This window comes from Pterocles gutturalis, unplaced genomic scaffold (assembly GCF_000699245.1).
Source record: "Pterocles gutturalis isolate BGI_N339 unplaced genomic scaffold, ASM69924v1 scaffold6845, whole genome shotgun sequence".
NCBI lineage: Eukaryota > Metazoa > Chordata > Aves > Pterocliformes > Pteroclidae > Pterocles > Pterocles gutturalis.
Window position 1 is genome coordinate 23,510 of NW_010143287.1, and position 22,229 is coordinate 45,738.

At 35.9% G+C, this 22,229-nt stretch overlaps 1 protein-coding gene across 1 annotated transcript in view; it reads left to right on the forward strand.

Moving 5' to 3' along the window:
- The window catches only part of UBR2 (ubiquitin protein ligase E3 component n-recognin 2), a gene marked incomplete at its 5' end in the record, with an annotated part of 51,524 nt that overhangs the window by 19,739 nt on the left and 9,556 nt on the right, over positions 1-22,229 (forward strand). The window contains 24 exons of the mRNA XM_010084667.1: positions 1,011-1,139; positions 1,351-1,534; positions 2,590-2,651; positions 3,465-3,575; positions 5,421-5,486; positions 6,842-6,964; positions 7,346-7,409; positions 7,707-7,831; positions 8,986-9,038; positions 9,309-9,411; positions 9,991-10,039; positions 10,409-10,563; positions 12,489-12,591; positions 13,348-13,457; positions 13,651-13,731; positions 14,495-14,676; positions 15,390-15,589; positions 16,305-16,398; positions 17,832-17,993; positions 18,982-19,079; positions 19,653-19,725; positions 20,529-20,677; positions 20,773-20,828; positions 21,212-21,308. Of these exons, the coding sequence (XP_010082969.1) occupies positions 1,011-1,139; positions 1,351-1,534; positions 2,590-2,651; positions 3,465-3,575; positions 5,421-5,486; positions 6,842-6,964; positions 7,346-7,409; positions 7,707-7,831; positions 8,986-9,038; positions 9,309-9,411; positions 9,991-10,039; positions 10,409-10,563; positions 12,489-12,591; positions 13,348-13,457; positions 13,651-13,731; positions 14,495-14,676; positions 15,390-15,589; positions 16,305-16,398; positions 17,832-17,993; positions 18,982-19,079; positions 19,653-19,725; positions 20,529-20,677; positions 20,773-20,828; positions 21,212-21,308 (2,629 nt within the window). The remainder of the gene's footprint in view (positions 1-1,010; positions 1,140-1,350; positions 1,535-2,589; positions 2,652-3,464; positions 3,576-5,420; positions 5,487-6,841; positions 6,965-7,345; positions 7,410-7,706; positions 7,832-8,985; positions 9,039-9,308; positions 9,412-9,990; positions 10,040-10,408; positions 10,564-12,488; positions 12,592-13,347; positions 13,458-13,650; positions 13,732-14,494; positions 14,677-15,389; positions 15,590-16,304; positions 16,399-17,831; positions 17,994-18,981; positions 19,080-19,652; positions 19,726-20,528; positions 20,678-20,772; positions 20,829-21,211; positions 21,309-22,229) is intronic.

Genomic DNA, 22,229 nt, shown 5'->3' on the forward strand with positions numbered 1-22,229 from the left:
TATAATGATATAAAAATGGATGAAATTTAGTGAACTCTCCATTTTATAGTTTCAGTGCAGTATAACTTTCGGAGTCATCGTATTTTCCTGAAACATAACATCTCATCTAACTTTTTAAAATTTAGTTTGTTGTAGAGGGAAGTAAAAAGGAAGAGTGTTTCAGAAAGAAAAATGTAATTTTGGGCGTATTTTGCGGTTGTAGAGGCAGACGAGACACAATGGTGTGAGCGAAATCTGGCCCGTCTTAAACAACTTCCCCTCATAGGGAGAGCTCCAGTTACTACTTAAATGTCTGCAGAGTTATTCCTTGTGTTGAGGAACATATAGTTCCCATCATACAAGTAGACTTCTTCACTGTGGTTTGGTTTTTTTCCCCCCGTTTTTTCATGTAGTGTATTACTTTAAGAGGAGTATTTTAAAAGCAGTGCAGCCTTTACAAGGGCAAATTTACTGTACGGTAAGTTAGGTATAAGCCAGGTTCACTGCCATTTTTCAGTACTTCAGTAGCATACCTTTCTCAGCACTTAGCTTTTGTTAAGTCTGTTTATGATAGTCTCTTTATATGTAGTAATCCTCATCATGCTTTTTTTTACTATTATGCCAAGAGCTGATTAGGTACTGTAGTACCCAGTCTTTAGTTGGTACATAACTGCACATCCCTAGAAAATAATGTTCAGAAACCAAAACATGTATGTAAGATAATGTATGTGTGTATGCAAACTTTATTGTACTCCTCATAATACTGAAATCTCTGCAAGTGTTGTTAATATATAGAGCTCATATCCAAAACCTTTCTTGTCCCAGTATTCCTTCTCTTCGAGTTTGTGCTTCATTTTCTCATTATTACTTAGGTGTGTATAATTCCTTTTCAGATGGTACCAAGCTTCTTTTTTCCTGTTGTAGCAACAATATATTTGTAAGGACAGGTAACCACTGTCTCACACTTATGCTAATATTATCAATATATTTCAGTGATATATTGTTGAAATGCATAATTATTTTGGTTCTAGGGTATGGATCCAATAACTCGTCAAGTAGGACAACACATAGAAATGGAACCAGAATGGGAAGCGGCATTTACATTGCAGATGAAATTAACACTTGTTATTTCAATGATGCAGGACTGGTGTGCATTAGATGTAAGTTCCTTCTGAATTGTTTTTCTGTGTGAATGTGTGAATCGTGCCCCCCTTAATTAAGCTCCTTCTGTTGGATTCCTTATCTTAATTTTGCAAGACTGTTAATTAAGGTAAAAACCCCAAACCTGTCAGGCTTTTTTTGTGTTGGCTGTATTATTTTGTGGAGCTCTGTTTTTTTCGCAATTTCTGTAAACTGTGGTCTTTCTTTTAGGAAAAAGTGTTAATTGAAGCTTACAAGAAATGCCTGACTGTGTTGATGCAGTGTCACAGTGGTTTTACTGATGGAGAACAGCCTATTGTTCTTAATATGTGTGGACATTCAGTTGAGACCATCAGATACTGTGTTTCTCAGGAAAAAGTTAGCATTCATCTCCCAGTTTCTCGTTTACTTGCAGGTATGAACTAGCTTAAAAATATTAAAGGAGATTAAAAATGTTGTATCAACGTGACTTGTATTTGTGTGTATATAAGGAACCACACAACAGTTGTTTAAAGCCTGAATAGGATGTGTTTTAGCCGTATTTCAGCTGTTTGATAGCTCTAGGCAGAATGTTCCCAGGTGTTGGAGAAGTTATTACCATTTCAGGCCTGAGGGAGATTGTCTTATGCCTCTGGATTTATCAGTGGGATGTGTTGTAGACAGTTACTGCTGCTTTTGCCACTTGAGTGATGTGCAAAAGAAATGCAACAAAACATGGGTTGTGGTTCACTGTTTGAAATATGTTTAGCTGTCAGATTGAATAGAGTAATCAACATTCTGTTAGAGAACAGATCTGTCAAGCAGATGTGTCACCAGGAAATTTAAGCTATGTCTTTCTCTTTATATAGTGCCTATCTTGTTCAACAGTTGTGTTGAAAAAAGGTTGATGAATTTTAGCTTACAGAATCAGAAAGTCATATGATAAAAATAAATTCACAAGTAATGAACTGAAAAAGATAATTCTTGGGTAAAATACTGTGCAGCTCAGTGTCAAATGACTTTGAATGTTTGACTCTTTAAGCAAAAACCTTGTAGCTTTAAAACAAAGCAAACCAGAAAACCCTTATATATTTTGTAGAGGCCTCATTATATCCCTGGCGTATTTTATAAACCTCTAAGGACTGATAGGATGAGATGTCTGCTGTTGATAATTTGTCCTGATAGGAGGAGGACTCTTGGCTGTTGCTGAGGGGATATGATAAAGTCAAAAGAAAGGCAGAAATCTCACTTGTACTGCAAGTTTTATACAAATACAATGGGAAAACTTCGATTCTTCTAAAATGTATACTTTGTAATATGTCTCTTTAGGAAATGGCTGTGTAGCTGCAGAGTGATAAATCTGCTGACTTGTAGCTGTGTCTACAAAATGGTCTGACAGAAAATTAATTAGATTACTTTTTTGTCCTAGTTGAATTACATAAAATATTGTGTGTAATATTATGTATGTATTTGTTTCATGTATTTATGTAGGCTTGCATGTTTTGCTGAGTAAAACTGAAGTGGCATATAAGTTTCCAGAGCTGCTACCCCTGGTATGTAATTAAATGTGGCATGTTCATTAAACATAATTAATGCTAAATGTGAAATTGGTCATGTAAGTGTAGGATATTATTAAGTAAAACAAAGGACCTTTTTGCTATGAATTCTGTTCAGAGAGTCTATCTTTAGTAGATAAAATTACCTCTTAAGATTAATATCTAGATATTAATGACCAGAGCATAAGCAATCAGTATTGCCATCTTAAATAACTCAAGACTTGGGTTTAAGGTTTGTATTTTATTCCTCCTGCATTACCTTCTTTTTGTAGTAGAAACTGTTTTTAAGAACTCCTGGCAGGATATGATTCCTTCTCCTTGGCCTAGGTTCTAATTTTCTTCCCCAGCTGTTTCTTGCTACCTGAATGTTCTTTTTGATGTGCTATTTCTTTAAGGGGAAGTGAAAAAGAGCAAGATAAATTAAAAGGGGAGGAAACATAACTAGGAGAAGAAATCTCGGTGTCTTTCAAAAGAAGAAGTACTGAACCTTTGTGTGAAAGAAAGCAAATGACAATGTTATTAAATTTATAATGTTGATGTTTTAAAATATGGAACGTACTGTGTTTAAGAATAAACTAAAGCCCTTGTGGAGTACTTGTGCGGAGCAAAGACAGAATGTTAAGTTGATTAACAATGATTGGATAGATTGTGAATAAGGTTCCTCAAACTTCTGTAATATGTGCATTGGATTTGCTTCTCTTTTGTATGCCAAAATATATTAATTATCACAGATATCATCCTCTTTCATTTTAGTCTCATTTTCTTTCATTTTCTCTCTATATATCAAAATATTGCGTTTTCTTAACGCAGAGTGAACTTAGTCCACCTATGTTAATAGAACATCCTCTGCGATGCCTAGTCCTATGTGCCCAAGTGCATGCAGGGATGTGGAGAAGAAATGGGTTCTCTCTTGTTAATCAGGTAAGTACACAGTAGCTGTAGAATCACTGTTTACTGATAACTCCCCCAAGATAATTTCAGACCTCAAAACCTCCCCTTTCTGTATTGATTTCATAGTTCACTTACATAAATCATATGAAAGGCAGTACAAGGCAGGCATTTATGTCAGCACTCACATCATTTAAGTGTTTGTGCTTTTAAATTGGTCTTTGATTTCTTAGTGAGAAGTTGTTTTATTGTTTTAGGACTGCTACAGTGCTCAGTGAACTTAGTGCTCTGTGTGTAAAGAAGTTTTAGTATAATGAGGTTAATGACTCCTAACCTTTTTACTGTGTGCTGTCCAGCAGTAGCTTGAAGTGCAGAATTAGATCTGTGTATCTTTGGTAGTGCGTTCATCACTTTCACATAAAAGTCTCTCAAAAATATGCACCATTAAGATACTACTACTATTTATGAAGTAATTAACATCTGAAGACCACACAGAAGCATTAGATCCAGCATAGAACTGAGTGTTTCATGGCTTTTATCTCTCATACTACTTTCATGCTTCTGGAGATTAACTCCATCCATCTCTAAACTTAAGTTCTTTGTGTTTGTATGAATTAAGTCTTAGGTGTTTCAGGTATAACAACTATAAAATGGGTACTGTAGTGTCAGTGCCACCCCCCGGGGTGATCGTCTAAAGTGATTTTTCTCAGCAAGGCACAGATTACAACAGAAATAAGATTTAGTTCTGTGAGGTGTTATCTTCATTTATTTGCAAGAAACTTCTTTCACTCCCACAAGTCCCTACCTTCACTAGATAGTTTCAATGCATGTGTACTAGCAGGCTGAATTAAGCTACTCGGACGTATTATATTCTGACACTTCTTGCCTCTTAACCTAAAGGATCTTTATAAGGTGATGTCCTTTATTGTCATTATTAAAGCAAAGGGAGCTCTAGTTATATACAGTTATAGCAGCACCCATATTACTGTAGACACACGTCAAATCTGGAATTTCAGCATAGCTTTTGATGGAGAAATAAGTCTCTGTGTTAATTTCCCCTGGTTGTCGCATCTTGAAGTTAAGAGCCTGGTTTAGTTTAGGTAATATGGTTTCCACAGTCTGGAAGTCCTTTCTCTTTCCTTTGGCAGTGGAGAGCTCATGTTCAGCCAGCTCCTTTTGGGTATTTTCCCACAAAATTGGAATGGGCATTATTAGCATGGGGAAGAGAGGGAAAGCATGCCTACCTCTCCTCCATGTAATTCTGGTGAGAAATTATGTGTCTCTAGAGGAAGGTTCAGCATGCTGAAGATTGTTCCCAGTCCCAGGTAGAATCTTGACAGACCTCTTTATTTTTCCTTAATTGTCGTAGAATTGACCTTTCCCACATTTCAGTACCATGTAGTGATTGTGGTGTTGCTGCTCCTTGGTTGAGTTTACTCCCGGGATGGTTTGGGTTAAGTATGGTTCTGTCACCATGTTAATATTTTGCTGAAACTGACAATTACTGAAAGATGATATCTCAAATAATTAAAGAACAATTAATGGAGCAAAAAAACCCATTTCTCCAACTTCAAGGGCTTTCTCTCCTGTGTATTTCCAACAGTTAATAGCTAAACAAGTAGATATATTAAAATGTTAGCCCAAAGAGGTCCACAAGAGTTTTTCCTTCTAAGTGTGCGCAATCGAGATATTAGATCAGTACAACCCAGCCAGCAACTATGCTTGTTATGTGCTATGTAAAAATGCTTTTTGCATTCAAATATTTTCATATAACTTTTTAAATCTCAAATTCATTTTTTGTTTCCTAATACTGTAGGGCAAAGTTTATTTTTCTGTAATTAAAATTGTTTGTTAATTGTTGTGGTTTGTTTGTTTCAGATTTATTACTATCATAATGTGAAGTGCAGGAGGGAGATGTTTGACAAGGACATAGTAATGCTTCAGGTAACCACATGCACCAGTGTGCGTTTTTTACCAAACATTTTCAGGATATTTGTGCATGTGTTTTTAGCTGCATTAGAACCTTTTAATGACAAGGACAAAAGACAATTTTTGTGGAAAGACTTCTACTTTTTTGTTGTGTCTGTGTCTTTACGAATAGTTTGTAAATGAAATATTGTTGTTGTAATCCTTGTTTTTTAAATATACTGCAGAAAGTGCATGTTTTTCTGTGTAACCCGTACGTAATGCTATATTTTCAAGAATGTAGTATTTTAATTAATGGGTCGTGCTGTACTGGCAGTTGTGTGAGTCTTCAGGTCTTCCATAACATACTCAAAGTATGTGTTGCCTCTTCTCCCTCCCTTCAAAACTGACATCTAAAATGTTGAATGGAAGGTGGAACCCCATATAGTGGTGTGTGATTTATTTATATTTTTTATCTCTTCAGAGGAAATTTTACAAATATGGCTGCCTACTTAGCTCTGATGCAGAGAGGTCTGATGCATTACTTCTACACTGAGGTTGACAAAAGATAAAATTTGCAGCTCAGGGTGCATGGTTCACCTAGACAGCAAAATATTTTTTGGGAAGTCCCTCAAATCTTACCTAGAGTTAGCAATACCCAATGTGATTTCTGCTTTCAGGTGTATTTCCCTGAGGCTTGATCTGACTCTGATTTTTAATGATTGTCTGCAGCTGCCCGTTTGGGTAGATATCCTTCAGTTTTGTTAGAAATTATTCTGTCTTAAAGATGGTCCCATTAGCAATAGTAAAATAACGACAAATATTTATAATTGGCTAATGTAGATATGTTGTTTAGTAAACAGGAAAAAAAAATTGTCTAGTAGTTTTCAGAAATGGAAGTAAATGTTTGTTGCAATATTCAAACATTAGTATTCTTTTTCCAGGAAGGTTTGGGAAGTCTTAGAAAGTCTTCAGCCTTTGTTTTGAGGACTGGAATTTGTTCTTAGAATCTTTATGTACTGTATACAAAGTGATATTACGTCTTCTCAAACTTAAGCCAGCAAGAACAGGATTGTAGAAACAAAACCAACCAACCAAAAGTCTTTAATTTAATTTTGAGTATCTGAGATAGAAGGAATAACCCTGAATATTTTACACTTGAAGGGGCATCAGAAATTATTGATAAAGCATACGATCCTGCTTGTCAAACATGCTGTCACTTGTGTTATTGGACTCCTAAGAAAATAAACTTAAGTAACTAATCTTTGTGCCCAAGATAGAGAGAGGCATTAGTTTCATAAAGAATATACTGTGAACATTGTATACAAATATACAAATATGCTATAATAACAACCAATCTATTTTCTGTTCATAATAATTTTTTTCTTTAACAGACAGGTGTGTCTATGATGGATCCAAATCACTTCTTGATGATAATGCTGAGTCGCTTTGAACTTTATCAGATATTTAGTACTCCAGACTATGGCAAAAGATTTAGCACAGAAAATACTAACAAGGTATTTTATGTACTACTACAACAGAACATCTGCAGTTTTGTTTCTGAAAGTGAATCGGGTGTTGTTGTATAGAGACTGTGCAATTTGTTGATAAAAAAAAATTAAAACTATCCTATTTTAACTTAATTTGACCAGTTTGAAATATATATAAATATTTTTACCTGTCAAACTGGTAAATGTCAGAAACGCCTAATTTTTGCATTGTTTGAGAAGTTTAAGGTATTTGTGGTTGAATTTCAGCATAGTTTAATTTGGGAGCACTAAGGGTGAAAACAGACAATGTTTTGAAGATCTGAAAAAATATTTTCAGCATATGGAATAATTCTTTTACCCTTAATTGAAAAATGTAAATTCTTTTTTTGCCTGTTTCTTTTGATTCAGGATGTTGTTCAACAAAATAACACTCTTATAGAAGAGATGCTATACCTCATTATAATGGTTGTTGGTAAGTTCAGAATACATTTGATTAATTTTAAAATTTAGTCTCTTTAGTGGTCTGTAATGAGCATTCTTCATTGTCATCTCAAGTTCAGTTCTATTTTGAACTTCTGTAGTTCTGACTTGTTTCAAGGCTTTTCTCCTGGTAAAGTAGGTTAGATTAACATAATTTTTGAACACTGGTGGGTGAGCACAAGATTTCACAGAAGAGACTTATTTTTGAGTCTTTTGCTTTAAGTTGCAGAAGAAGAGAGAGAGGGGTTTAAAATCCCTAAAAAAAAAAAGTTACATTTTATTTTTGCAGGTGAAAGATTCAGTCCTGGAATAGGACAGGTGAATGCAACAGATGAAATCAAGCGAGAGATCATCCATCAGCTGAGCATCAGGCCAATGGCACACAGTGAATTGGTCAAGGCATTACCAGAAGATGTAAGTAACTTGGGAGGGCAGTGTCGGGGGGTGGAAGGTAACCTAAACTTTGTCAGGTTGATTGCTGAAAATTTTTCTTATGCAACTTTATGCCTCTTAATGTGGAATGGGAGTAGCATGATTGTGCTAAGGTTAGCATGAGTACAGATTAATAGTTGTCATGGAGCAGTTAGGAAAGAGCTAGAGAAGAGGAAAAAACATATGACAGAGGCAGGCACCTGAGAGCTTCTTCGGTTCTTTTTTCTTTTCAAATACTGTTTCTTATCAGGCTGTCTGGTTGGCAGTCTCTGCAGTCTGCATGTAAACCCTGAGTAGATGTATGGAAGTGGGTTGTTGGAGTCACCCAGAAATATAAACTTATATTTTAAAGCCTGACAGTAATTGAAAAGACATGGAATCGGACACAGTTATAATGACTTGTGTAACATAAACACTTCATTTGCATGGACAGAAGCATTTATCTGAATTCTGGTATGAGTGGTTTTGTAGAGTCCTTTATTTTATTTTTAAAGTAATATTTTAAACATGATTTCTGAAGGTAGTCAAAATTCAAAAGTTAATCTTTTACTATATTGGTGGTACTTTCAATGATAAATTCTGAAATACTTTGCATTGTTCTAAATATTCTAAAGTGAAACAGTTTGAAAAATTTTAGGATAGCATTATGATTTTTAAAAAAATATTTTAAGGTTGGGTGAAAGAGCAAACTAGGATTTAACCTAGAATTCTAAAATCTTGTCAGTCTTAGATACTTTTTCCTGGTCCTGTTAACTGCTGTAAGTATGTATTGTAGGAAGGGGATGGGAATGTTAAAAGGTAATTCTTGTATGGAGTAGGTTACATATTTGAGCTGATTTTTCCTGCTGCCTTTTGTGGTGGTTTTACCATTTTTTTCAGTGACTTGTCTTTTCATCTTTTGTGTATTTATTTCATTTTAGAGGCCTAGAAACCAAAAATATTGAGTGTATATTCCTAAGATACACTGAGCACGCTAACTTATTTTCATGTTACGCACTTCAGCATTCTCCTGAGTGCTAGTAAAATTATCTTGTACTACAGTCATTTTGCATGCTTATCTAGTGTTGTGTGTTATTTGAATGTGTTTAATCCAAGAACTACAGTAACACACTGTCTTGCCTTTTTACTCATTGTAGGAGAACAGAGAGACAGGAATGGAAAGTGTGATTGAAGAAGTGGCATGTTTCAAGTATGTTTCCCTGTATTCTAATATTTCAACTTTAAAAGTGCAATATCTAAGTTAGTAAAAATGAGAGAATAGAAGAAAGGAGGCTGGGTCACTGTTTTCCCTGTGTCCTTACTCATGTGCATAATTCTTGATACTGTTACTTATTTGATTTCTAGAATGTGTATTGAGCAGTGTTTAGCTGTTCTAGTTAACCTTTTATGTTCAGATGTTAATAATCAATGAACAGAAGCGTTTGTTTGGTTTTCTGTTTGTTTGTTTGTTTTTTTGTAGGAAACCTGGTTTAACAGGCAGAGGGCTCTATGAACTAAAACCAGAATGTGCCAGGAACTTCAATCTGTATTTCTATCACTTTTCAAGGGCAGAACAATCAAAGGTACCTAGTAATTTAACTTTCTGGTTTTTATTTTGTATGTGGGGGTTTTTTTGTTTTTTTTTCCTCCCTAGATCTTTATTCTGTGAAGAAGTATTATCAGCTGGTCAAAAGTTAACTTTTAAAAGTTAACTTGAGAATGTTGGCAAATTTGCCCAAGATTTTGCAGTGATTTCTGTGCCACTAGATCCTGTGCCCTATACAGAGCTGCTGAAATCAGTGGAGCTTCAGGAGCTCATCTGTGGATTCTCTTAGGACTTATTTTACTGAAAGTATTTAAACGATCTGTATTTTCACTTACCTTAATGGAAATGGCCATTTTAGCTCAGACTTGTCTTAGAATTTTATGCTAGAAGAAGAATCCAGGCTGGCTCCAGGTGAAAGATTAATTTTGAAGATGCAGGCCCGACTTTACAAGTGGATTGTAACACAAAGTGAAAAGAAGTGAAAGTTTTTTTGTTTTATTTAAGGCTGAGGGAAAGGGGGAAAAACAGTAACAATGCGATAAAATATGAATGCTTTTTTATTAGTTTTATGTTTGTACAGGTTTTGAGTGATATTGACATCATTCTTCTTTTTCAGGCAGAGGAAGCACAAAGAAAGCTGAAAAGACAGAATAGAGAAGATACAGGTATTTCTCTTTGGGAGAAGAGAGAAGTACCTGTCAAACTGTGTATTGCCCTGACACTGAGACTAGCATCATGTCCTTGGGCTAGCCAGAAATTGGTGAAAATGCAGCAATTTCCCTTACGTCTCCTTGGTTATAGACCGGAATCTGATCTGTTGTGGAATCAGCCTTCTGAACGGCTTATTCCTTTGGCTTTTCTGTTATGTGCAAGCCACGTAGAATGTTACAGCCTGTTGTCTGTAATACTGTTTATTAAGCAACAGTATACTATCTTGGGTTAAGCTCTTAAGCTGTTTGAAAGTCAGATGTTTTATATGGGTCTTGCAAATTTTAGAGATGCTAAAATGTCAAACACACAAATTTCCTTTTCAGCACTTCCACCACCAGCACTTCCTCCTTTGTGCCCACTTTTTGCAAGTCTGGTTAATATTCTGCAATCTGATGTCATGCTGTGCATTATGGGAACTATACTGCAGTGGGCAGTAGAACACAATGGCTATGCCTGGTCAGAGTCCATGCTGCAAAGGGTATGTTTCCTTATTTAAAATTACACTTATGCTAAAGGAAGGAATATGTATTTTAATATTTTAACATGGATTTATATATTTGGGTTGTTTACTTGTTATCTAACATATTCAGAATACTCTGAATGAGAATTAAATGGTATTTTCTGATATAGAAGACTAGGGAAATCCCTCTGCCTCCGATGCAATTTATTTAAAAAGGAATGAAAGGTACATTTCAAATGGGATGCACACGAGAGGGAAGAATTATGCTTGAATCAGTTGAAATAGTGTTTATTGTGGTAGAGAACCACTTTATCAGAGTTGTTGCATATTAAGTAAAGCACGTTGACTTTCTCTTGACATTCCTTTGCTTATTTTCAGTTTAGGCTAAATCACTTTAGGAAAAAATTGTAAAAGTTCAGAAAATCATTTTCTGAGTTGAAAATATATCAGTTTGGCGAAACTCAGCTGTTTGTTCCTAATTATTTATCATGATCTTTAGAAACCTGGAGGGTTACTGTAGATTTTGTTGTCCCTTATGATAATTTTCTGTGGTGTGCAGAGGTAAGTGATGAACTGCCATCAGAGGGCTATTCATATTGGTCAGGGCTGTTGGTTTAGTGTCCAAACCCAAAGTTTTCAGAAACACTGATGGATTTTTAATTAATGTTTTGAAATAAAATCCCAGCTCTGAAACTAAGTGTTACTTTTGTTACATTGACTCTTATTGAGTGTATATTACCTTTTATAGTAAGGTGTGTAATAATAAGCAATTCTGTATTAACACAAAAAAAGGTGAAAATGGAACAGTATATCAGTGTTATAAATCACAACAAAAATTTAAGAATGTGGTTACGTTTAGGTGATGTGAAAATGCTAGGCTTTGGAATAACTGTTTGAATAGAATTTTTTTGAAACTGAACTAAAACATGCTCAGCCATTTGGGTACCTCTGTGTTGTTCTCCAAAGTGTGCGATTCATTAGGATCTTATCACTTGCTCAGAAACAGCACTTTGTATGCACTGGTGCCATGCAATTGGACTGCATCTTTCTGAAGTTAACTGCTCTCATCTTGGAAGTGCCATGCAAAGGCTGATATGAGACATCTGGAAGAGCTGGCCCATATCTGATAAGACCTTGTTAGATAGACCTGAATAGACTGAGAAAAAATTGACTGTTACTTATTAAAACAAATTTAAAAATCTTCAAGACTCAAATCAGGTTTTACCACTTTTTCTGTAGTTATCTTAGACTGTTACATTCCGGTTCTGCTACAGATTTTCCGGTGATTATCCTTTCCTTACAAGGGTTTCAATGTTGATTACAGGCATTCAGAAACACTTTGTCTAGAGCATCCTGCCAATTTGTATGGGGTAGCAAAAGTAGTTGATTCAGCATGACAGAGTTTACTAACAACATCCAAGTATTTCAGCTTTAAAATGCCATTCAGACTATTTTAGTGCCAAATAGGGTAATTTCCGTTTTTAAGTTCAGGGAGATTACAGCCTTTTACTGACCTAAAAGTTAATGTTATTTTAAAATGTTTCTTGAGTGTTAGAATAAATGTAGTTTAATTTTAACTTCTAGTCAGTTAAGTTTTGTATGTAAAAAGAATTTAAAATACGCATTATGCTTATGTCCAGAGACTTGCTAGGGAGAAAGCTACAAAGCACTGACTTCTCACTCGCTAGACAGGACAGCAGACAGAAAGATACAAGTGGTATAATGTCATTCTTATCTGGCAAAGTTTCAAGAATTTATGAACACACACTGTTGCTCCTATGTGATGTAGCTTTGGAATTATAGAGAAATAACTTCAAATATATTCTTATTATATAATTTTATTGTATGACTTCCTTGTCCCTTAATGGATTACTCAAATTATATGAAGAGATTATATGCTTTTTTTTTAAAGAAAATAACTAAAATGTGTTATTTTTACCTAGGTTTTGCATTTGATTGGAATGGCATTACAAGAGGAAAAACAGCATCTGGAGAATCTCAGTGAGGAGAATGTTGTAACGTTTACCTTCACTCAGAAAATATCAAGTATGCCTTTCTTTTTGAATGTATAGCAAATTTTACATAACTGAAAATTGCCAGTCTCTCATATTTTATTCTTCTGGAACAGCATTTACCACAGGAGTATATTTTTTTGTCCCTCAAAATTGTACCAGGTTGACTATACATATGTGCTTTACACGTGTAGATTCTGATAGTAGCGATACTAAAGGCCTTTTCTGGAGGATAAATCCAGAAGTTGAATAATTCCCAGTAAATCTGATTCTTAATATTTTTAAGTAGAGTCTCAACAAAGATTACTGTACATGATCAGATGCTACAATTGCAAAAACTGTAGTTGAGTTCTTAAAAGATCTTTTAATCTCGACTCTCCTTTGTATCTTGTAGCAAAACTAGAGGGACTAGTCAGAACATGAAAGTTACTAAGACTCCTCCATTTAAAATAGGTGGGAAATAAAATATTGGAAGTTCTACGTGGCAGCTCCCAAGGTGAAAACAGCCAGGGAGCACATACAGTGCATTTGTCTTTTAAGAAAATATAGTCAGTGAGCAAGACTTTAAAGACTATTTCCTCTAACTTTTCAGGGTTTGGAGGGAATTCATGAAAACGTTTGGGGGGGGGTGTGAATGAAAGTTACATATTTGTACCTATTTCTTGAAGGAATTCTTCAGCTGCTGAACATAGGCAAGTGTTGGGTTTTGGTTTTTTGTTGTTTTTAATGGTAGTGAGTGATTAGTTTCAAGTAACAGTATAATCAAGTTGTTGTTGTAATTTTTATTCAGGACCAGGCGACGCACCCAATAATTCCCCTAGTATACTAGCTATGCTAGAAACACTGCAAAACGCACCTCATCTGGAAGTGCATAAGGACATGATCAGATGGATATTGAAGGTAAATTTGTTTTATATAACTGTGGAAATGATATTTTTGAAACTTTCCTAATTATACTGTGATGATTGCCTTATTTCCCATGTTGATTTGTTGTACCTGCTTCTTTCTTCTGGAATCCAACCCTGCATGTCATCTGGCCGGTATTATAGTGTGCACGTGTCACAAGTTAAGTGTTGTGTTTTTTTCCTTACAGACTTTTAATACTATTAAGAAACTAAGAGAAAACTCTTCTACAAGTCCTGTGGCTGAGACGCAAGGAAATATTATGGAGGAGGTAAAACCAAGTTGTAGCATTTAGCTGATCTGGAACAAGTCTGGGTTGTGACTAGCAAAGGACTGTGTTTCTGATTGCAGCTCTAAATCAAAGATAGGAGATGTCCATGATTTCTGAAATTTTAATTCTGTCTCAGGTTAGAGATCAAACCCATTTGTTTGAAGGACCTTTGGGAGAGTCCCTGGACTATTTTTCCTTTGCTTTGTGTATTGTAGCCTCCAAATTTTTGACAAGTTTACTACTTAAAACTGTTTGTAGTACTAATAACAGCATTTAAAGATTCTGCTCTTCCCATAACTTCAAACTACTTTGAAAGCTGTTAAAAATGCATAGATGCCGTTTCTTTTACCATGCAGGTCATTACAGATGAGCTAAATGAAGCAGCAGAGCTTGACGTGACATTCTAGGTACTACACATGACTTCAGAGCACTGTAGTGCATTTAGGTATACAGCTAACATGAAGGAAGAGTAGCACTAGAGACCTGTCACCTTTTTATCTTATCAATGCTGGAAGGGAAGTACAAAGTACAGTTTAAGGTTGAAGGGAGAGGTACCCTTCTAGATCTGCAGTTCTGCCTGACATGGAACATGAGCCAAAGAAAAGAGGGCACAAAATAACTTCTTGGTAGACTTTTTCCTCTTGTCTTTTTATGGGTTTTTCATTGTTTAGAAGTTAGTACAAGTTACACATGGTAGTAGCTAAAATAAATTGTTTGTTGTAACACGATTTTAAAAATGACTAAGTGAAGAACACAATTTCAGAGTTCACGTGATAAAGACAAAGCTGAAAGGAAGCGAAAAGCTGAGATTGCCAGACTGCGCAGGGAGAAGATCATGGCCCAGATGTCTGAGATGCAGCGACACTTCATAAATGAAAACAAAGAACTGTTTCAGCAAACATTGGAGGAGCTAGATACTTCAGCCTCTGGAGTACGTGACAATAGGTAGAGGAATCTCACTTAAATTTTTTTCCTGTAACATTTACATCAGATTGTCCTAACGTTACTGCTTAGAAAAGCCTTTTTTTTAGTCTTGATGGAAAGCTATTCAAAAGACTTAAGACCAAAAAGCCAGCAGTAAATGGAATGCTTTCCTCCTTGTTATTGTCAAGATGGTGGGATATACATTGATTGCTCCTTCATCCCATCCTCATAGTGCTCAGCATAAACAGGCAAATAATTTTGTGTGTAAAATTATCCAGTAAATTGTTAATAATACTGAAGAGACTATGTTCTTAAGCATTGTAAATTGAAAATAACCGATTGTGTCTGTTGAGGATCTGGAAGAAAATATACTTGTAATCTGAAATATGAATTGAAGCATGCTAATGATTTAATGGGGAAGGAGAGAGTATTTTCAGAATTTGTCAGGCAGTTAAGAGATGGTGATGATGGAGGGTCACAGATAAAGTTTCTATGTTAAAACTGAAGTGGGTAATACTATTGGGAGACCAGTATTGAGGGGGTATTAATTTTTTCTGGAAAATACATTATTGCGCAACTATTTCTGGGGACATAGTGTTGCATAAATGCCAAAACTTTTTTTTTGTCAAAACATTTATCATAAAGGTAGAAAGGTCATTAATCACATTTAAATAATTATCTAATTATAATGTTCTTAAAATAATTTGCTCACTAGTATTCTTTGAATATTCTAGCCCTGTAATTTCAGATGCAAAACTTACAGCCTTGGGACCAGAGCAAACTAGAGTAGCTGAACACAGACAGGTTGTTATGTGTATACTGTGTCAGGAGGAACAAGAAGTAAAAGTGGACAGCAGGGCTATGGTCTTGGCAGCGTTTATTCAGCGATCAACTGTGTTGTCTAAAAATAGAAACAAAATTATTCCAGACCCTGGTAAGTAGTGCTCATAGTTGTCTTTTAATATTGGTGGATGTTGGAGTTACTGTAACAACTACGTGCTTTCTTTTGAGACAGTAGTGTCACCTTCTTATGTTAAGTGTATAATTGTGAATTACTTCATTGTCATCAATGGCAAAACTACTGTATTTTTAGTGAGGTAGGAATGTGTTTTCTAAATAGTAATGTAGAACACACCAAAGCATTATCTAAACATTGACAGCTATTTATGACAAATTATATGTAACTGTTAAAAAAATCCTTCAAAATCAGTTTGTTCTTCAACTACGCCCATAATGTTATAGAGAGAGGAGGTGTTGATGTACTGCTGTAAAAGCACAAGATACAGGTTTCCTTCCTCTCAGTTACATAATCTGAAATGCCCCTTAGTGGTAATCATAAAAAATGCTTGGATTTAGGTAACTTTATGAAACAGATAACTCTTTGGTCAATGGGATTGTTACAAAGGTTCTTTTGGATTCTGTATACGTAAACACATAGAAAACTTCTGCACTAAATCGTTTTGCGCTCTCACTCTGAAGATCTCGGGGACTTTTACCAGGGCTCAGTGCCTCCAAAAGCTTGGTTTGAAGTTTAAGTACAGTTATGTACATTCAAAAGAAAATTACACAATACTTGTAACATTTTATCAGCAGTTAAGTCTTTTGATAAATGCTTATTTCAAAGTTGTTTTGTTTTATTTTAAATACAGAAAAGTATGACCCATTATTCATGCACCCAGATCTGTCATGTGGAACACACACGGGTAGCTGTGGACATATTATGCATGCTCACTGCTGGCAAAGGTAAAACACTGTTTAAGTTTTTAGTCCAAATAGCATGTCATGTCATCAGTTTGCCTAATGGCACTAATTTTAATGGCAAAATTAATACCGTGTAGTAAACTTAGAAAAAGAATGTCATGAAGCCATGAAAGCAGCTTTCTGTTGGGGGAAAAAAAAAAATTGAAATTGATTTAATAAATACTGTAAACGTATTCAAAATAGTTTTCATTTACTATCTGTCATCTTGGTAAAGAAGAATCCACAGCCACACATGGCAGCTCTCATTTCTTTTGGTTGTTTATCCCTATGCATAATCCCCTGTGGTGCACATGTATCTGAACACTGAAGCTCAGTTTTTTGGGGGGGTTTTGCAGTTCTGTAATAGACATATTCCTACTGCTTCTTATGTTCTCTACTGAAGTTTCAAATGTGTATCCCTTGCACTCTTAATTCTGCTGACAAGTTTAGTTTGAACTAGAAACATCTGTGACCTAGTTCAAGCTCATCTTCAACAACATAAATTCAGTTTTAAGTTAATTCTTAGGGTTTTTTAAAAAAACCTTTTTCAGTCATTTTTAATCTTTGATTTTTGGAGGGGGATAAACATGCTTAGTGCTATCTGTTGCCAATGCCATGTGACAAATACAAACCATTGAAGCCTCTGACTTCAATTTAGGCCAGTGCTTTGGTCCTTGGCATGGCTCTTGAAGTGCCTGTTTTCAAGTTCTGCCTTATGTGTGAAGACTGTTACGAGGTACCAGAGATTCTGTGGTCATAACCATGCAGTGATCCTAGCACAGGTTTCTTTTGTGGTCTTTGATATCACTGCTCACTGAGGATGTGTTCTTCATCTTCTTGTGTAGCTCATGTACAGTCCTGTGTGGTTGCCATTAACTCCTGGAAATGTCCATAGATGCCTGTATTCAGACATCTTTTGGGCCATTGTCAGGCATGCTCTGAACCATCCCAGAGGCTCTGGAATAGTAGTTATTCAGCAGTGAATTCAGTTCCTTTCCGTATAGGGTTCAGAGATCAGCCACTAGTTTTTCAAGTTGCTCCTCTGTTGTAACCTGTAATGGAATAAGCACATGGTCAATGCTTATGGCACCTCCCTCAAAATTTTATGTAAAACTGAAGAATTTTTTTTTTTTTTAAATCCTTCAACATTCTCTCTACCTCTCCCCCTTACCTATTTTCATAAGTGGAAATCGCTAAAGCTCAGACTTAAATATGATTTTGACAGCCCAGTGAACTTCAGCCCTTTGGGGGATTTTGACTACCAAGAATTCCCTGCAGTGAGTAATACTTTCAGTCAGAAGGTAGAGCATTTTCCTTCAGATAATTCTCTTATGTATATCTCGAAAAGGCAAAAGGGTGTCTTAATGAGAATTAATGAATTTATATCTTGGGGTAATATTTTAATGATTTGTCACTAATATCTTTGTCTTCTGAAGGTATTTTGATGCTGTCCAAGCAAAAGAGCAACGAAGGCAACAAAGATTACGAGTACACACAAGTTATGATGTAGAAAATGGTGAATTCCTTTGCCCACTTTGTGAATGTTTAAGCAACACTGTTATTCCTCTGCTTCCTCCACCAAGAGTTTTGTTTAACAGGTCTGTTTGCTATATAGATTTCCTCAATAAATGTAAAAGACAAAACCCCTGTCCTGGTTTTGGCTGGGATGTAGTAGTATCTTCTTAGCAGATAAAGTAGCACAATGTTTTGTATTTACTACGGGATTTGGTATGGGAAGAATGCTGATGACATACTGATGTTTTTAGTTGCTGCTGAGACAGTCAAGAACTTTTCAACTTCCCGTGCGTAGCTAGCATGCAGGTGCACAATAACCTAGGAGGGAGCATAGCCAGAGCAATGGACCCGCAATTACTGGTTTAGGATTTGAGCTTAGGTTTAGGCTCAAGGCCCAAATTAGCCGGTGGGTGTATTCCATATCATACAATGTCATGCCCAATATATAGATGAGTATTGGTGGGAAATTCCCTCTCTAGCTCTGTTCTGGGGTTGCAGTTTTGGGGATTTTACTCTGCTTCATGACTGTTAGCTAGGAACAGACTGGGCTTTGGTCCATGGGTGGTGAGTGGTTGCACTGTGTATCACTCATTTGTATATTATTTTATTACTATTATCATTATTCTAATTTTTATTTCAATTATTAAATAGTTCTTAACCAATGAGCCTCCTTAGCCTTTACCCCTGTGATTCTCTCATCCATTCCCTGGGAGTGAGCGAGGGCCTGCATGGTGAGTTGGTCACTGGCTGGGTTAAAACCATTACAATTCTGAAAAAGCCACACCCCAAAACCCACTTTCAAAGTGTTTATTATCTACTGTTTTGGTAATCTCAAGTGGATTACCTGCCTTCTCAGTTTGTTTTATGGACCTTCTTCAGTTGTTGCATTGTATGGAATTTAGAGTATGAAAGGACAGTAAAGTATAGGGCCTACAGGAAAAGAACTGAAGGTAGAGAAATACGTGGGCAACAGAGAAACAGAAGAGCATGGAATACTTATGGAATACTAATCCTGTAGATAGTTCATTCTTAACTAATGCACGTATTCTGTTTATGTGTATTTTTGGACAGGTTAGACTTTTCAGGTCAACCAAACCTAGCTCAGTGGATCAAAACAATATCCCAGCAAACAAAAGTGTTGCATTTACTTCGAAATGAAGACTGTGCAAGTAAGTCTGAAGAAATGTGTGTATTTCTATGTGAAAATTATTAAGGTTGGAAAAGACCCTTAAGATCATTGAGGCCAACTGTTAACCTAACACTACGAAGTTCACCATGTCCCTAAGTGCAATATCTACATGTCTTTTAAATACCTCCAGGGAGGGTGACTCCACCACTTCCCTGGGAAGCTTGTTCCAGTGCTTCGCAACCCTTTTGGTAAAGACATTTTTCGTAATTTCCGATCTAAACTTCACCTGGCCCAACTTCAGGTTGTTTCTTCTTGTCCTAACACTTGGTACTTGGGAGAAGAGACTGATGCCCACCTTGTTACAACCTCCTTTCAAGTAGTTGTAGAGAGCGATAAGGTCTCCCTTCAGCCTCCTTTTCTCCAGACAAAACAACCCCAGTTCATGAAAAAGACCACATAGTATGGTTCTGCCACAGTGGATTTGAGGTGGTGGCAAAAGTGGCAAGAGTAGCCTGGAATTTTAGTTTCTGGTGATGTGCTTCTGCACCTTTTTTTAATGTAAAAATCATGTATAGGTGAATAATTGGTCTTTTATTACTTCTTGTTTGTACAGGCAATTCTGGTAGTTCAGAAAAAATGGATCAGCTGCAATTACCTGAAGGATTTAGACCAGATTTCAAACCGAAGTATGTATTTACATCTTAATAAATAATTAAAACACCATCATGAAATGGTAACATGAGAATAGAATGTGACTTCTGTGCTATAAGGTCTCACTAATTAAGGAAAAAAATGAATTTTGCCTTAATTAGAAAGGTTGATCCTATTATTGTGATAGTCTTGAATCCCAACACACAAGTAAATAATGCAGCAGAATTTCAGAGGCAGATGTGATATATGGATGTGCAGAGAAGACACTGATGTTGTATAAATGTCAGCATCACAATTAAGCTTTCTTTCACTTGTGACTGGATGAAGGACTCGTTATAGCTCAGTACTACAGCTAAAACATCAAGAAAGACTATGAAATGAAGAGTATGTTAATATGTAATTTCTACTATGGTATGTCTGTATTTAAGTCTACCCCTTCTACACTTGGGCAGAAAGTAATGAAATTTGTTACATCGTGCAGACATCTATCTGCCAGCTGCACACAGAAATGCAAGACACCTATCCCAGCTGATGACAGATTTTGCCATCAGTCACACATAGTTCTTTTAATTTAATCTTAACTGTGTTATCTTTGAAGACTGGATATTCTTAATGCTAAAAAATGAGATTGGTTCCAATCAAATAATCAAAAAATGATTGGGAGTGCATCTGTTACAGAAGAGAGGTTACAGAATACTAGATCCAAAAAAAATACTGGAGTTCTCACCTACATTTTAAAAATCCAGGTGTTCAGCTATGGGGTGAATGCTTATCGTGAAAAGTACTATGCTGCCAGTAGAGAAAAAATGAATTAGTAATATTGTTTTCTTTGGTTCAGGAATCCTTATTCTGAGAGCATAAAAGAGATGCTGACAACTTTTGGTACGGCAACATACAAAGTAGGCTTGAAGGTTCATCCAAATGAAGAAGATCCACGTGTACCTATAATGTGCTGGGGAAGCTGTGCTTACACGATACAGACCATAGGTACTAGTGTATTCATTTTGCTCCTTTATATGCAAATTTTAGAATTTAGTTAAATTCACAGCACTGAAATATTTTGGGGTTTTGTTTTTTTCCAGAACGAATTTTAGCTGATGAAGATAAACCATTATTTGGTCATTTACCTTGTCGACAGGTAAGGATCAAGCAGCAATTTCTCTAAATTAGTGGTAAAGGAGGGAATTGTTCTTCCTTAATGCTGAATATCTAAATTTCAAGTTATGGTTATTTGAGAGTTGTATTTGTTGGATCCCACTGTGTAGTCAATCAGTGTCTGATTATTAATCTGTTTAAAAATCAAATCTAGCAAAACTGTTATGGGATTTTTTTTCCTACAAATGCATAGTTTAGTAAGGCCAGGGTTTCTCGTGGTAACAGTCAAAAATACCGAAGGGAACTCAAACTGCTCCCATAAACTGCAGCTGAGGGGCCTGAAAAGAATGCTGTAAGTCAAGAGACCTTTTCATATTGAGGACCTTTGTTAACTGTGGCAGTGTCTCTTTTTCTTTGGTTTTAAAGGATGACTGCCTTACATCATTAACAAGATTTGCAGCAGCTCACTGGACGGTTTCATCTCTTTCGGCAGTACAGGGTCACTTTTGTACTCTCTTAGCATGTAAGTTCATCACCTTATTCTGTTTTTTACAAAGATACAGATATAGAAAGATGCTTACAGAATGATCGCTAGTCTTGATTACAAGAAGATTGTTTTATGTAGTAGTTTTGAGTAATAGACCAAGAGCTGGTATTTTCACAGGTGTACCTGTATGTATTTAATCACACTGTGGTGGGGGCGGGGGGGGGAAGATATTTCTTTTAGTCTGCAGTTCCAAGATACATTTCAAGAAAAACATTGATATGTTGCTGTGAAGGAGTTCTGTTGATTCTTCCCAGCATTTATATTGCTGATTTTAGAAAGGTACCTAGAGGAAAGGAGAAGGAAGTGTGGTCCTTCACAAAAGAAAAGTGATATGTTGGAACTTCAAAGAGGAGGAAATTAAGGTTAATATAGCACTGAAAGGAAATAGGATATTTGCAGAGGCCTGTAATACATCTGCAAACTTATCTGCCTTTGAAAAGTAGGATCTGTAATAAGACAGGACTTATTATGTGATGTCATATAGTAGTTGAGAAATTTAATGAGAACAGACAAAATGTTTCAAGCTTGAAGCATTTTTAGATACAGGTGAAAAGTCTGAAGTTCAGCCTAGTGCCTGACTGTTCTGAAAGAGTAGTTTAAAATGGGATATTTTTAATATTTTCAGTCAGTAGAGCAGGGAAACTTTTAAAAGGCGTTCATATACTGAAATTGCTGGTAGAATTGATACCACCTACTTCAGCAAACAGCTGGCAGCTTGATGGGGACAAGCGTAATTGACATCAGTTTATAGCAGTAATAATTGAGCCATTTTCTATGTGAAGCAGAAGAGAAAATGTTGCTAGCTATTTGACTGGCACTTTGTAGTGTACGGTGTTCTGCATAGTTTGGGTTTTCTTGAGGACTTGAGTCAATGTTTCTTCAAAGCTCTTTTTCCCT